Source organism: Rattus norvegicus, chromosome 7 (genome assembly GCF_021556685.1).
Source record: "Rattus norvegicus strain SHRSP/BbbUtx chromosome 7, alternate assembly SHRSP_T2T, whole genome shotgun sequence".
Classification (NCBI taxonomy): domain Eukaryota; kingdom Metazoa; phylum Chordata; class Mammalia; order Rodentia; family Muridae; genus Rattus; species Rattus norvegicus.
Genome location: NC_141540.1, coordinates 32,230,225 through 32,245,890, shown reverse-complemented (window position 1 = coordinate 32,245,890; position 15,666 = coordinate 32,230,225). Strand labels below are relative to the sequence as shown.

The following is a 15,666-nucleotide window of genomic DNA, read 5'->3' as shown; positions in this document are numbered from 1 at the left end:
GGATTTCTGTGACAGTTCTCTTAAAGACCGTGTGTGTGTGTGTGTGTGTGTGTGTGTGTGTGTGTGTGTGTGTGTGCGCGCACACACACACACACACACACATATGCCAGGTGGGTACCACACAGGTTTGTGGATGTGAGATGTCAGAGGCCAGTTTGTATAGGAGTTGACTCCCTTCTACCACTATTTGTGGTCTAGGGATCACACTCAGGTCTTGAAGCTTGATGGCTAGCATTATATCTACGTCAGCAGCATACTGTCTATGTTCTGTCTTAAGTGTGTTGTAAGTAGGACACAGTATTTGTCATGTTCTTTCAAGAAAAAGAACTGACTTATGTGTGAAATGATGTAAGCTCTTAAATATAGACAGCAGTGTCCTAAAGAATAGTTGTATAAAGAGTTAAATAGTCAGAAGTGAATCACTTTTACTATTTTCAAATATACTCTTTTTTTTTAAAAAAAACCAGGATACACCTGAGGTGTAGCTAAGTGGTAAAATGTGCAGAACCTGTGTCCAGCCCTGGGTTTGAGATCTTTAACTCCATCTCAAACACAGAACCAAACCAAACCAAATCAAAACAAACCAACAAACACAAAAACATAAAACAACAACAACAATAACAACAACAACAACAACAACAGCAAAAACCCCACCAAAAAACGGTAGCTGCTTCCTTGAGTTTTTTTATGCATCCCTATTACATCTCCCGTCTACAATCATGCAGTTCAGGCCACACAACGGCAGTCATTAAGAGCGTGCAGCTTTCATGCCCCCTTTAGTGTGAAAAAGTTAGAAAGTAAAGTCTGACGAAGGCTCCGGTGAATGTTCTGGGTAGGCAGCCGAGTGAGGGCCAACTCTTCCACCTTAAGCATCCTTCTAACTCTTCAGACTGACCCCGACTTTCAGGAAGTGAATAAAAATGGCAGACCCACCAGTCTGAAGAGGACAATCTGGAGAAGAACCCACTGTCTTAAGGAGGACCACCATCTCTGACACACTACCAAAGCCGATTTTAGGGATCAGGCCCTAACACATGTCTGCTTTTAAGGTTGTTCTAACGAGGGAAGGTGGAAGAAAAAAAATATTCTCACAACACAGGAGTTTGTATCAAGTGACGGTCAAGTATCAGTACCAGCAGGAAGGAGATGCTCTTCTGTATATCAGTCCAGCTTGGTTAGGAGCACTGCCATAACAGTGACGGACGCTGTATGCTCTCACATAGCTTAAGACAGCACACACACGCACGCACGCACGCACGCACGCACGCACACATGCAGATGGTAAAAAGAGACTTTTTTATATAAAACTTGATATAAAATGCCTTTTAATACTGTACAGTCACCAAAAGAAGAGTTATAAAACACATACACTTCACTTGGCATCTTTAGGACGTTCAGCTGACCATGCCTTCTCTGTTAATGTCATGTCACATCCTATAGAGTTGTTCCCAGCCTTGCTGACATCAGCTTCCCCTTTTTCACTTTGGGTACTTTGTCTCAATTCTAGGGACCTTCTTAATGCTTATGTCTGACTTACAAGGCGCCTTTAAAAATTAGCATACTTAAGGTTCTAAAGAGACTTATGGGGATACAGTCTTGGAAAGGTCTATTCTGATCATCAGATACATTTACTAATGGCACACCAAAATCTTCCCATGGAGCAGTAAGATGAATTTAAGAAATACTCTATTTTATTTTACCCTACTTTCCCCCTAAAGTGTTAAATTGCTTTAGAAATTCTGAGGTAACAAAGTGGAATATATAAAAAGGCTCCCTGCCCAGTCTTTAAGCAAATAAGAAATTCTTAATCTAATGAGTGTTTTGTCATTACACGTAAGCGTTTATGTGCCAGCCAGGAACATTTTTAGCAAGGAAAGCAAGTAAAGTTTTTTGTTTAACAATCCTGACTTCAATTTAAGGTTAGATATTTGTATCTCAGTAAAAATTAAAGAAGACTATGGGCAGAATCAATTTATTAAGCAAATTTATCAGTACTCCCGTTTTTGATGTCTTGCTAAAGCTTTAGTCTTGTGGATTTTTTCAATTTAGGTCCTTGCTTCTGGATGTCATAATTGTATTTATGGACTGCTTTTCTGAGGAACCTTTTAAAAACTCACTTGCACATACAAGAGCACAGAAACCATAACTGCCATGTTATCTGACCATAATGAGAGGGATGCCCGTCCAGCCGCAGCCAGAGCTTGAAGAAGCCCTCCATCTGTGAAGGCTCTAAGATGCTTTCCCCAGTGTTTGCCCAGCAGCATAGACCAGAGAAGTGGAATTTGTAAGCCTTAAAGAGCAAGTTGTAGGTGTCAAGCTTAAAGTTTGCCTTCGAACACACACACACACACACACACACACACACACACACACACACACACACACACACACACTGTTATTCCTTGCAAAGACAAACTTCTTTGACTTAGGCCAAGAATAGCACTAGTCTGTGCATACAAACACAAATATTTAGAAGGTAGTTTGACAAAATGACACCATATGTGTTTAGTAAAATGACAGTGATAGATCTTTTCCCACCCCCTCAGCCTTACAGCCTCCCTAGCCAGAGGCTTTTGACCAGGTTTACTGTCCCAGGCATGAATTCCATCCAGTCAGCCAGCACTATTGTATCTGTGGGTACATGTTTTCCTGCATGTCCGTTTGGTAGTATGCATTCTGCTCGGTGAGACCATTGACAACCTTTCCCTACCAGTAGCCTTCTGGAACTAAGCAAGAACCCACAAGTAGTCTTGCTCTAGTTTGGACCAAAGTGTGTCGTGTCTTCAGTAATAGGGCCTGATTCTCTAGTTCTGGTAGGCTACCAGGAGCAGTGTTGGTAGCCTGTATTTTGAGGGTTTGGGAATCTCCTTGGCCAATAGTTCATAGGGAGGTATTCCTTTCCACCACTTACACTGGCCTCAGAAAATTTAAATAAAGAAAACACTTTGAGTGTGGAGAGGATACATCATGGGCTTCAGATTTCTGATGTTATTGGAACATTTATGAATTTCTTATTTTGACCATGAGTTGAGCTCAGCATCTGTAAATCCACTACCTGAAGGAGTTGGCTGGATTTCAGGTATGTGATAGGACAATTAGAACCAGAAACAAATGATTCCAAGGCTGTAGGTGGTATAGTTGAAAGGGAAAGAGCACAAAGAGAATCTATAAGAAGAGTTTAATCTTGCTGTGGTCTAGTAGTTGTCTTTTTGTCCTTCCTTTTCTGGATTATGTTTTGGTGTCAAGCCTAACTTTTCTGCCCAATGCTAGGATTTAAGGATTTTCTCCTATGTTTTGTTCTAAAAGGTATACAGCTATATTGTAAATTTAAACTTATGATCCATTTTGAGTAAAATGGATCCACTTATGTAAAAGGTGTGAGCTTTGAGGTGAGGTTCGTGTTCTGCCGTATGAATGTCTGTCCGAGGTCTGTTGTCGCAGTCCCGGTAGCGATACTTCTGCTGTTATGTACTTTTGTGGCTATGACTTTGTCCGTCTGCTTCTGGATTCCTTTCAAACTCATCTGTCCTTTTGTATACACTTCTCCATCTTGATTATTATAATTCTGTAAAGACTCTTAAGATTATCTCTTATATTGAATGTGTTTTTATATGGCTTACGTATTTCTTAGTAAATTTGTTAATGTTCCCACTCACTAAATTTCATTGTTTTCTAAACATTTACTTCATTCATTTTGATATTTAGTTATTTCATAAGGTCAAAGCCATTATCTAGTAGTTCTTAAGAACTTAAGTATTTAACTTTAGCTCTGTGTCTGGCATTGCAATGGGATGTAGACTTGGGTCCAGTGGCAAGATGGCTCTGCTCTAACGTTCTGGAAACGGTATGCTTGGCTGTTATTTCCTGGCAGTCTTATGCAGGGAAATGAGGTGAAACCTCACCAGAAAGGCCTTGTTGCGATGTATCCTCCTATAGCATTCTGTAAGGGCAGTTTTCCAGTAGTCACTTAGTATTTGCTGGTTATTAAGTTCATTTCAGCGAGAAAGACTGTGTTGGTTGCCCAGTTTGTTTCCAGTTCGTTTGACTGTTCCTTTTGCCTAAAGAACAGGATGTAGTGTCATGATTTCATGATTCTATATATTCTTACTGCATAGTTAAGAAAAGGGTTTAGAGCAACTGCGATAAAGGAAATAATGAATGTTTTCCTGTACAGGTGCGGCTGTTGGCAAAGAAAATTTTCCTTTCGTATTTGAGCCTCTTAGTGAATTCAAAGAATGACCTGGCTCTGGCTCAAATTCTCAACACCCCTGACCGAGGACTGGGAAGGGAGGCCTTCACCAACTTGAAGCATGCTGCCCGAGAGAAACAGTTGTCTATGTTTCTGGTATGGATGCTTGTGTTTTCAGGACTTGTAATTATAATGAAACCATTTTTGAGTAGTTAATTTACGTTTTTGCCTTTCTATTTGAAAATCTACTGATTTTTAATTTTTCCTGTCTTCCAAGTTTAGCCAGTGAGAATTTCTGTTAAGCAGTATTTCCTACAAAAATACATTCCATAGGCCATTATCCCTAATAAATAAGGGATACAGGTTTTCTCCTCTTTTCTCTTATTTTCTCTTTCCTTCTTTCCTATCTTTACTTTGAGGGGCTTTATTATGTGTCCCAAGTTGATCACAGATTCTCAGTCCCCTTGCCTGTGTTTCACAATGCTGGGTTATAAACAAGTCCTACCGTGCCTGGCTTTGATAGACTCTTCTTGAGTAAGTACTTCTAAGGGCAAAAATCAGTAGACATAGCATATGTGATGTTTGTTTACATGATGCATATCTGTATATCAGGAGCTTTGAGAAGTTCTTCAGTGGAATAACTTCCTTATATCTTATAAACAGTTACCTTGTTACGTCACCTGTGACTCCTCAAGCTGTTTGATCTTAGAACTTCCCACAAATTACTGATATTCCATAATGTGCTTTTTAAAGGGTAATTTGGGAGATAGTGTTTTTGGAACATTTCATCTTTTCGATGGAGGTGTTCTTGGGCGTAGTTGTCACATACACTTTTTTTTTTATCAGTGTAAAGATAGTTCTTTGAACTGCTTAGCCTGGGATGTAAAAGCTTGCTGGAATCTAGTGGTTATCTGGTACAAATTTTATTTCCTAGAAAAGGTAAAAGTTTGGACCTATTGGAAACAATGGAGCAGTTGACACTGGAAATGGATTTCTTCTATGTATGATTTCAATAGCTAATTATTCATATACATGAAACTATATTCATGAACAAAATCTATATAGTGAAAGATCTGCTCTTAATACAAATATATCCCTTTATCCTTGCCTCTTGCTTGTGACTTGGTGTCAGTTTCATCCCCAGCTACTTGCTGTCGACCTCACCCTACCTAGGGTAAGGATGGAGTCCACATGACACATGCTCCTGGGATGAGCTGCTCCTTAGCATGTGACATGGTGCATGAAATGCGCTTCCTTGGCGCTGCATACCTAGGATTATATAAATGTCCCCGGCTGTATGATCTCCACTGTAGTTTGACCTTCAACTCCATTAAGAGTTACTAAGTCGGGGTTAGGGATTTAGCTCAGTGGTAGAGCGCTTGCCTAGCAAGAGCAAGGCCCTGGGTTCGGTCCCCAGCTCTGGAAAAAAAAAAAAAGTTACTAAGTCATCCATTTTCCTTCGCAGATGGCCACATCATTTATTAGGACGTTAGAGCTCGGAGGGAAAGGATATGCACCCCCACCATCAGATCCTCTGTGGGCACATGTAAAAGGGCTGTCTGCTTTTGTTAATTTCATTGACAAGCTAAATGAAATTCTTGGAGAGGTACCAAATCCAAGGTAACAATTTAGAAATCATAAATATTTGTTGTTAATCTATCTTTAAAATTTCACAGAATTAGAGGTTGGAATGAAGGTAATACTGAAATCAAGCATCAGACCAAAGCACAGGTAAGAGAAATAAAATACCCAAATGAAAAAAATCGTAACTACATGATCGTCTTCTCTAAGTATCTGCCTTGTGCGTGTAAAAACCCAGAGGTAGGTTCAAGTGGAGTTTGTTTAGTGAGGGTGGTCATTGTTTATCATTCTCTGGGAAAAACAGTTTCTCAGAACTGGAAATGACCAAGTAATTTTTAAAAAAGTGTTTTACTTAGCAATAAAAGAGACCAATACCAAGAATGTGGGAGAAAATTGAAAAGATAATGAATTTACATCTGTGCTTTATCTAGGATTTGTTTTATGTGACATTAGAGATGAATATTCTTTTTAAATCAGGAAGACTTCCGTTTATAATAGATATGTTAGGTGTTTGTAGTAATTTGGGGGGGGGGGACTGGAGTAGCTTATACCTATTAGCTATTGTGGATTGCTGTTGTTTTGATTGGTGAGCCATAGACGTGTTCAAATAAAAGTAGCTGATACTTACTGGACATTGGGCGTTGTTTTAAACTCTTTTCTGTAGATATCCCTTGGTCAGTAGAAAGCCTCCCAGGCTGGATAGGTGCTGTTCTCCGCTCAGAGATGAAGAGACTGCAGTGTGGGGAGCAAGCAAGTCTCCCTGGGTTGCACTGTCACTGAGTGGCAGAGCTGGGACTTGAATTAGTCAGTTCAGTTCCTGATACTCATTCCTTTATCTCATTCTGAGGAACTTATTTCCACTTTATTCCACATCATTCATTCACTGAAAATCTCGTATTTGTTTTCTTTTTTATTTAACATATGTGTGTGCCTTTATGGTACATACATGCCATGACATGGGAGTGGTAGTCAGAGGACAGTCTACAAGAGTTCATTCTCTCCTACCCTAGGGATCCCAGGGATTGAACTCAGGTTGTCAGGTTGGCACCAAGCACCTTTACCCTCTGAGCCATCTTGCTAGGCCCCAATTCCATATCTTTAATTAAGGGTTCTGTTCTGAATTGCATTGTCTCCTGTGTGGGTATCTACCACATAAGGGCAGGAAGGCGGCTGGTCATATCATATCTGTACTCAGGAAGCAGAGAGTAAAAGGAAGTAAAGCCAGGGTGAAGAGCCAAACAGACCACTTCCTCAGAGAGGTTTCGCAGCCTCCCCAAACAACTCTCCCAGGGGGCATCCACTGTTCCAACCTGAGCGCAAGGGAGATAGTTCACATTCACATCACCTTTCCTTTGGATTCTTTCCTGTTTACTTTTCATCAATTAGTTAGCAAGCTTGATAGATTTAGTATTTGTTTTCCTGTGAGGTCATCCTCTGCCCCTGAAGACATCCTTGCAGGGTCTCCTTTAGTGTTCACTGCATACCTTCACCTGCTGGGCCTTCGTCACGTTGGTGACTGGAGAGCTTCCTCAGCACCTTGGGAATTTATTTTTTCTTTCTTTTTTTTTAAAAGGTCCTTCAAATTTTGAAATTTCATCTTTTTTTAAAAATTTTTTATTATGTATTTCTTTACTTACATTTCAAAGCTTATTCCCCTTCCCGGTTTCCGGTCCATAAGTCCCCATTCCCTCCCCTCCCCTTCCCCCATACGGGTATTCCCCCCTATACATCCGCTTTATTGCCCTCCCCCATATTGCCCTGCACTGGGGGTCCAACCTTGGCAGGACCAAGGGCTTCCCCTTCCACTGGTGTCCCAACAAGGCTATTCTCTGCTACCTGTGCAGTTGGAGCCCTGGGTCAGTCCATGTATAGTCTTTGGGTAGTGGTTTAGTCCCTGGAAGCTCTGGTTGGTTGGCATTGTTTTTATGGCGTTGCAAGCTCCTTCAACTCTTTCAATACTTCCTCTAATCCAGTCCTATTCTCAGTTCAGTGGTTTGCTGCTAGCATTGACCTCTGTATTGGCCGTGCTCTGGATGTGTCTCTCAGGAGAGATCTATACCCAGTTCCTTTCTGCATGTATTTTTTAGCTTCATCAATCTTATCTAGTTCTGGTGGCTGTATATATATGGGTCACATGTGGGGCAGGCTCTGAATGGCCATTACTTCATATCCTCTAAACTTTGCTTCCATATCCTCTCCTATGAATATCTTTGTTCTCCCTTTTAAGAAGGAGCGAAGCATCTGCATTTTGGTCATCCTCCTTCTTGAGCTTCCTGTGGTCTGTGGATTGCATCTTGAGTAATTCGAACATTTGGGCTAATATCCACTGATCAGTGAGTGCATACCATGTGTGTTTTTCTGTGATTGGGTTACCTCACTCAGGATGATATTTTCTAGTTCACTCCATTTGCCTATGAATTTCATGAAGTCATTGTTTTTGTAGATTTACCATATTTTGTGTATCCATTCCTCTGTTGAAGGGCATCTGGGTTGTTTCCAGCTTCTGGCTATTATAAATAAGGCTGCTATGAACATAGTGGAGCATGTGTCTTTGTAATATGTTGGGGCATCTTTTGAGTATATGCCCAAGAGAGGTATAGCTGGGTCCTCAGGCAGTGTAATGTCCAATTTTCTGAGGAACCTCCAGACTGATTTCCAGAGTGGTTGTACCAGTCTGCAATCCCATAAACAATGGAGGAGTGTTCCTCTTTCTCCACATCCTTGCCAGTATCTGCTGTCACCTGAGTTTTTGAACTTAGCCATCCTGTTTGGTGTGAGGTGGAATCTCAGGGTTGTTTTGATTTGCATTTCCCTGATGACTAAGGATGTTGAACATTTCTTTAGGTACTTTTCAGCCATTCGCTATTCCTCAGCTGAGAATGTTTTGTTTAGCTCTGTACCCCAATTTTTAATAGGGTGATTTGGCTCTCTGGGGTTTAACTTCTTGAGTTCTTTGTATATTTTGGATATTAGTCCTCTATCAGATGTAGGATCGGTAAGGATCTTTTCCCAATTTGTTGGTTTCTGTTTTGTCCTAGTGACAGTGTCTTTTGCTTTACAAAAGCTTTGTAGTTTTATGAGGTCCCATTCTTGATCTTAGAGCATAAGTATTTTGTTTAGGAAATTTTCCCCAGTGCCCATGTATGAGACTCTTCCCCACTTTTTTTTTCTATTAGTTTGAGTGTATCTGGTTTGATGTGGAGATCCTTGATCCACTTGGACTTAAGCTTTGTACAGGGCAATAAGAATGGATCGACCTGCATTCTTCTACATGCTGACCTTCAGTTGAACCAGCACCATTTGTTGAAAATGCTATCTTTTTTGCATTGGATGGTTTTAGCTCCTTTGTCAAAGATCAAGTGGCTATAGATGTGTGGGTTCATTTCTGGGTCTTCAATTCTGTTCCACTGATCTACCTGACTGTCTTTGTACCAATACCATACAGTTTTTATCATGATTGCTCTGTAATACTGCTTGAAGTCAAGGATGGTGATTCCCCCAGAAGTTCTTTTATTGTTGAGTATAGTTTTTGCTATCCTGAGTTTTTTGTTATTACAAATGAATTTGCAAATTGTTCTTTCTATCTCTTTAAAGAATTGAGTAGGAATTTTGATGGGGATTGCACTAATGTGTAGATTGCTTTTTGCAAAATGGCCATCTTTAGTATATTAATCCTGCCAATCCATGAACATGGGAGATCTTTCCATCTTCTGAGATCTTTCTCAGTTTCTTTCTTCAGAGATTTGAAATTTGTGTCATACAGATCTTTCACTTGCTTGGTTAAAGTCACACCAAGATATTTTATGTTATTTGGGACTATTGTGAAGTGTGTCATTTTCTTAATTTCTTTCTCAGCCTGTTTATCCTTTGAGTAGAGGAAGGCTACTGATTTGTTTGTGTTAATTTTATACACAGCCACTTTGCTGAAGTTGTTTATCAGGTTAAGTAGTTCTCTGGTGGAACTTTTGGGATTGATTAAGTACACTATCATATCATCTGCAAATAGTGATATTTTGACTTCTTCCTTTCCAGTTTGTATCCCTTTGACCTCCTTTTGCTGTCTGATTACTCTGGCTAGCACTTCGAGTACTATATTGAATAAGTAGGGAGAGAGTGGGCAGCCTTGTCTAGTCCCTGATTTTAGTGGGATTGCTTCAAGTTTCTCTTCATTTAGTTTGATGTTAGGTACTGGTTTGCTGTATATGGCTTTTACTATGTTTAGGTATGGGCCTTGAATTCCTGATCTTTCCAGGACTTTTATCATGAAGGGGTGCTGAATTTTGTCAAATGCTTTCTCAGCATCTAATGAAATGACCATAGGATTCTTATCTTTGAGTTTGTTTATATAGTGAATTACATTGATGGATTTTAGTATATTAAACCATCTCTGCATCCCTGGAATGAAGCCTACTTGATCATGCTGGACGATCATTTTGATGTGTTCTTGTGTTCGGTTTCAAGAATTTTATTGAGTATTTTTACGTTAATATTCGTAAGGGAAATTAGTCTGAAGTTCTCTTTCTTTGTTGGGAATTTTCTTGGCCCCTTTTCTGTCTCTGAACCTCACAGTTTTACTTTCCAATGGTGAGCTTCACTTTGCTCACATGGCTTCTTAAAAGCAAACACTTGGACCAGTGAGATGACGCAGGAGGTAAAGGCAGTGACCAAAACCAGATGACTGAGTTGTTTCCTGCAACTTACAGTAGGAAGAGAGACTCAGCTCGTGAAAGTTGTCCTCTGCCTGCCCCATGAGTGTCATGCAAGCCCTGCCCCCACCCCCACCCCCACAATAAGAACAACAACAGAATAGGAATACACAAAAGCAAACAGGAAACCAACGCCTTCATTCGGTTGATTTTATATGGTCTCACCATGCTTTGTCTTTGTACAGTTTGTAACCATGTTTAACTTGAGCTGGATGTACTGCCTCACTCTTGTTCCCAGCACTTGGGAGGCTGGGACAAGAAAATTGCCTTGGGCTCCAGTGTGAGACTTTCTCTTAAGGGTGAACAACAACAACAACAACAACAACAACAATGACAAAGCTAGAGGGAAAGAATCACATTTCTATCTGCTAGTGTATGTTGCTTGTTTGCCTAAGGATTTTTTTGGTTAGACTTTCGTTGTGTCCTGTTCTATGTTAGAGTATTCCCACAAGGGATGGTGATTTGAACCTGTCTTTTCCTGCTTAGAAGTGAGTCTCTGTAAAGCTGGTCAGCAGCTTTGTGCAGTGGGCTTAATGACAGCATGGTGACCAGTCTGCCCTGTCGTTAGGGACGTAACTCTGCAGATGTCAGATATCTGTGCATCCTTTCTTTGAATCTTTCCAAGTGTTTTCCCAGATAATTCAGGCCTGTGATGGGCGGGCAGACACTGAGCTCACAGTTCAGTGTGAAGATTTTATTCTCCTTTTTCCCCTTGCTGCCCAGGATTGGGTCCTGCCTTGCTTACCCTTCGGGTGACCCTGCCTTCTGTGTCATCGTAGAAGGGACACACTAGCTTCACTGCTGAGAACGAGAGAGGATCTAGGGTACCAGTGTCCCACATGCATGCACAGGTTTTCAATATCCCTGCTACAGGGTTGCAGGGTCTTCAGGCTCTGAGGTCCGCACTGGTGGTCCTTGAACAGTGACCTGCATTATCGTGTGTGTGTGTGTGTGTGTGTGTGTATGTGTGTGTATATGTGCATGTGTGTGTATGTGTGTGTGTATGTGTGTGTACGTGTGTGTATGTATATGTATGTATGTGTGTGTGTATTTGTGTATATGTATGTGTGTATGTGTGTGTATGTGTGTGTATGTGTGTGTACGTGTGTGTATGTATATGTATGTATGTGTGTGTGTATTTGTGTATATGTATGTGTGTATGTGTGTGTGTATGTTGTATATGTGCATGTGTGTGTATGTGTGTGTACGTGTGTGTATGTGTGTGTGTATGTGTGTGTATGTTGTATATGTGCATGTGTGTGTGTGTGTACGTGTGTGTATGTATATGTATGTATGTGTGTGTATTTGTGTATATGTGTGTGTGTGTGTGTGTGTGTGTGTGTATTATTCTGGGTAGTCAGTGCTTGTCGATCTGCTTTCTGTCTTTCCATGTGTTGAGGAAATGCTTCTCTATTATTAGTATTGTCTTCTATTTTCTTTTTTCTGAATTTATTAAAATAAAACTAGTTTGTTCAGTTTTTAACTTCAGTAAGGCTTAGGGAGAAAGCAAGATAAATGCATATATTCAGTTTAATAAATCTGTTAAAATTTTGGTGGACTAGATGGTTGGGAAAATTGACCAAATGGTTAGAAATGCATTTCTTTTATAGGCACCTAGCATGAGAGGATATATTTCTTCAATTTAGCAACCATTTATTTAAAGTATTCATGAATAAATTACCCCATCTTCTGGGGAAGACACTAAAGGAGTGGGTATCTAAATAATGTCTTCGAGTGACAGTCTACTTAAACGATTTTGGGTTTTTTTGAAACAGTATGCTAATTTTATAATTCAAAATAGCAAGACTACTAAAACCTAGAAGAGGTACAGTGCGGAGCAGCTACATTGGTCTGCTTTGTTGGAGTCTGTGGTAAGGATGTCAGGAAAGCATGCCTGGAAAAAGGCTACAGTTGAGCTGAATCTAAAGGATGCACTTGCAGTGAACCAGATGCGGGGATGCCAAGCTTCGTGGCCGTTTGCTCTACTGCTATGCGTTTTGTCTTATAATTTCAGACTTTCCCTTGACTTGTACTTTATTCATAGTCTGTAAGGATAGTAAGAAAACCCCACAAGCTATATTTTCTGTCCCAGTTCCTTCTCCATCTTTTTGCTCAGACTGATGAAAAGTGCTATTCTTTATTTCCTGCTTCTCTGTTTGCAGTCTTGACTCATTTCTTCCTTGGCAGAAAGTCTAAGACTTTGTTGGTTGCCTTCTGTACTGTGCCGGCCATAGCCCAGTCTGTGGCACACAGTATAGTTCCTGTTTACTCTGGAGAGGCTCACACTGCTCTCCTTCCTACTCGTCTGTCAGTGCTCTCCATGATCTGACCTTTGTTACCATCAGGAGGGGTTGACTTCTCGTATTTGGTCCCTTGTTAGAACTTCTTCTCATAGCTCCTGTGACTCCACCTACCCGAGTTAAGTCTTACACATCTCTAAGTCTCTGCCTTAGCTCGACATCTATCTATCTCTCTATCTCTATCTATCTATCTATCTATCTATCTATCTATCTATCTATCTATCTATCTATCTATCTATCTATCTTTCTATCTATCTATCTATCTATCTATCTATCTATCTATCTATCTATCTATCTATCTATCTATCTATCTATCTATCTATTGTGAGCATGTTTACATCTCATGTCCCTATCCCTGTAGCTACAGCCTTATTTCTGGGGTTTGCCATCCTGTTCCGTCCCATCCTTTTCCTCTGGACCTTTCACCTCTCTGAGTTGTTCATCCTGTCTCCAGTCCTGCACTGCTCAGTCGTGTCCATGCACTGATGCCAGTGTGATCCTTCTGAAATGGCTTTTGATAGGATTCCATACCAGGTACTGGACGAGACCTCAGGAGACGCGGGTCAGTATGCAAAGTGTGTGTAATCTGACTCCTACCTCTCTCTGCTTTCCATCTCCTCTTTGTTTTCCTACCTCACAACTCAAGGGGTAAAGATGGATTTAATTCCTGTGTCCGAGGGTAACTTTGTGCTTGTCTTAGAAAGGAAGTAGTATAATAATCTTTTATTCCAAGGAAGAATGAAGCTAGGTAGATAGGACAGAGGGGGAGGAGGGAGACTCATTGTCCTCTGCCCTCTCTTCATGAGGCCATTTTAGCCAAGCTGGCTGCATTTCTGAATTTTGCCAGTAGATGCCACCATAAAATACATGCTATACTTTTACCTAAAATTGTCTTGGAAGCTTCCGTTTATATAAATTAATTAGGTTCTATTGTTAAGAATTTAAAAATGCTGTACTTTAGGCTTACTACATAGCTTTTAAATGAACACCTCTGTTATATATTAGGCCAAATATGTGGTTATAGAATGTTAATTTGGCTGGAAATTACCTGTCTCATCTCTTGTTAATTATTGTTTTGTTTGAAAATACTTCAGAAGTGTTTTTATATTACTTAATGAACCTTCAATCATATTTAGTTTTAAAAAGTATTAAAGCGGGGCTGGGGATTTAGCTCAGTAGTAGAGCGCTTACCTAGGAAGCGCAAGGCCCTGGGTTCGGTCCCCAGCTCCGAAAAAAAGAACCAAAAAAAAAAAAAAGTATTAAAGCAAATAGTTATCAAATTCTCAAATACATAATGGCAGAGGCAGACAGCGTATTTAGTAAAGAGTGGTAACTTAGATGAAAATGTTTGTTCTAGCATTGCCTAGAATTTCTGTCAGCTTTCCCTTTGAATTGTGCTTTTCACTGCCACCTCACTGGGTTTTCTGCCGAGGACTGTAGTATGGTGGGACTGGGAGCTACGGTTTAATTCTCTCGTCTAATTCTCCTGTGAATGTTTGTCTAAATTAGCAGAAAGGTATCCTTGGGGAATAACTCATTCTTCCTTCCACTTTTCCACTCAAGCTCCCTCTCTACTTTTAGTCTCATTCTACTCCTCTCACAGCTTTTATTCATGTTGTAAAGCCAGCACAGAGCACAGAAAGAAAGGCTCGAGTATTGGGTTAACAACTTCTGGAACTTCCAGGTTCTAAAAGCAGCAGCTTGAATGAAGTTCCTGTATTACCAAGTAGATACCAGAGAGTCTAATGGTTGGCTTTAGTAGGGAATATGTGAATCAGTCATAGTCGCAGTGTTTAGAATGTTTGCTAATGGCCAACAAGTTAACCTTGGCAAGCAGTGGAAATAGAAGTCTGTAAATCTTTTTCTAGAAACAATTCTGGCAATGGCTTACTCTACTTTGAGAATTCAGCAATTTTGTTCTTCTACAAGGAATGGGGTAAAAATAAATGATAATGTTTTCCTAATATGTGAAAGTTTTATTCTTATAATTTGCAACTAAGACATTCTTTCACCTTTAATTATCCTTTGAATCTCTATCAAATTTTTTGTTTGTTTATTCTTGTTTGTTTATTTGCAGCTTTAATAAACATATGTAATTGACCTAGCTACTTCAATAAAAGGATACACTTAAAAACCACCTGGAAGACCATCTTTAATAAAAAAGATTTTTACCAGGCCAGTAACCTCACCCAGCATTACCCTAGTTGGCAGAGGTCCTGTGAACTATAGCTACTGTGCTAATTTCCTGTTAGTATTTGCATTTTCACTTGGAGGCCTCCTTAACATGAGAAATCATGTAGAGTATAATACGCATAGCATTTCACAACTTCGAGAACACGTCTAGTCTAGTTAGGGAAAACCAACCCAAATTGGAGTTACTAAAACATTGTTGACAAGACATCAGTACTTATAACTACAAAACATTTAGTCTAAAATGTTGAGATAATACATATAATAGCTATAGATGCATATAGTGTATTCTATAGTTGTAAGGTTTTGTGGATAGCCATTCTTAATGGCCCCAAACAAACACTATGATCAACTAGTACTAGTTTTATTCAAAAGGACTGATTATACTTTTGTTCTAGCATTGCCTAGAATTTCTGTTAGCTTTCCCTTTGAACTGTACTTTTGTACTTTAATAGCTAACCAAATCACTAACCCGTAAGCACATATCATGTAAAGAACACCGAATTGCTGTCCCGTGGGCATAGCAGTAGCAGTTTGTCACTACTTCATTCACATCACTGAGTTCTGCAAACCATGACTTATATTCACCCTGAGTGACAGAATGCTGAAGAGCATGTATCATATATTGTAAATCATTATAAAGTACCAAAGTGCTTTACAGAATTTACTACCAAATCTCTTTCATAAGAGTAGTTTCCAG

The 15,666-nt window shown here is 39.9% G+C and overlaps 1 protein-coding gene across 10 annotated transcripts in view; it reads left to right on the top strand.

Moving 5' to 3' along the window:
* The window catches only part of Parpbp (PARP1 binding protein), a 69,428-nt gene that overhangs the window by 34,377 nt on the left and 19,385 nt on the right, over window positions 1–15,666 (top strand). For all 10 annotated transcript variants that reach the window (XR_015623677.1, XM_087555216.1, NM_001401236.1 and 7 more), the window contains 2 exons: window positions 4,175–4,345; window positions 5,655–5,809. Coding sequence is in view for 9 of the 10 variants with exons in the window: in XM_087555216.1 (XP_087411342.1) it covers window positions 4,175–4,345; window positions 5,655–5,809 (326 nt within the window). In the remaining variant the exon portion in view is untranslated. The remainder of the gene's footprint in view (window positions 1–4,174; window positions 4,346–5,654; window positions 5,810–15,666) is intronic.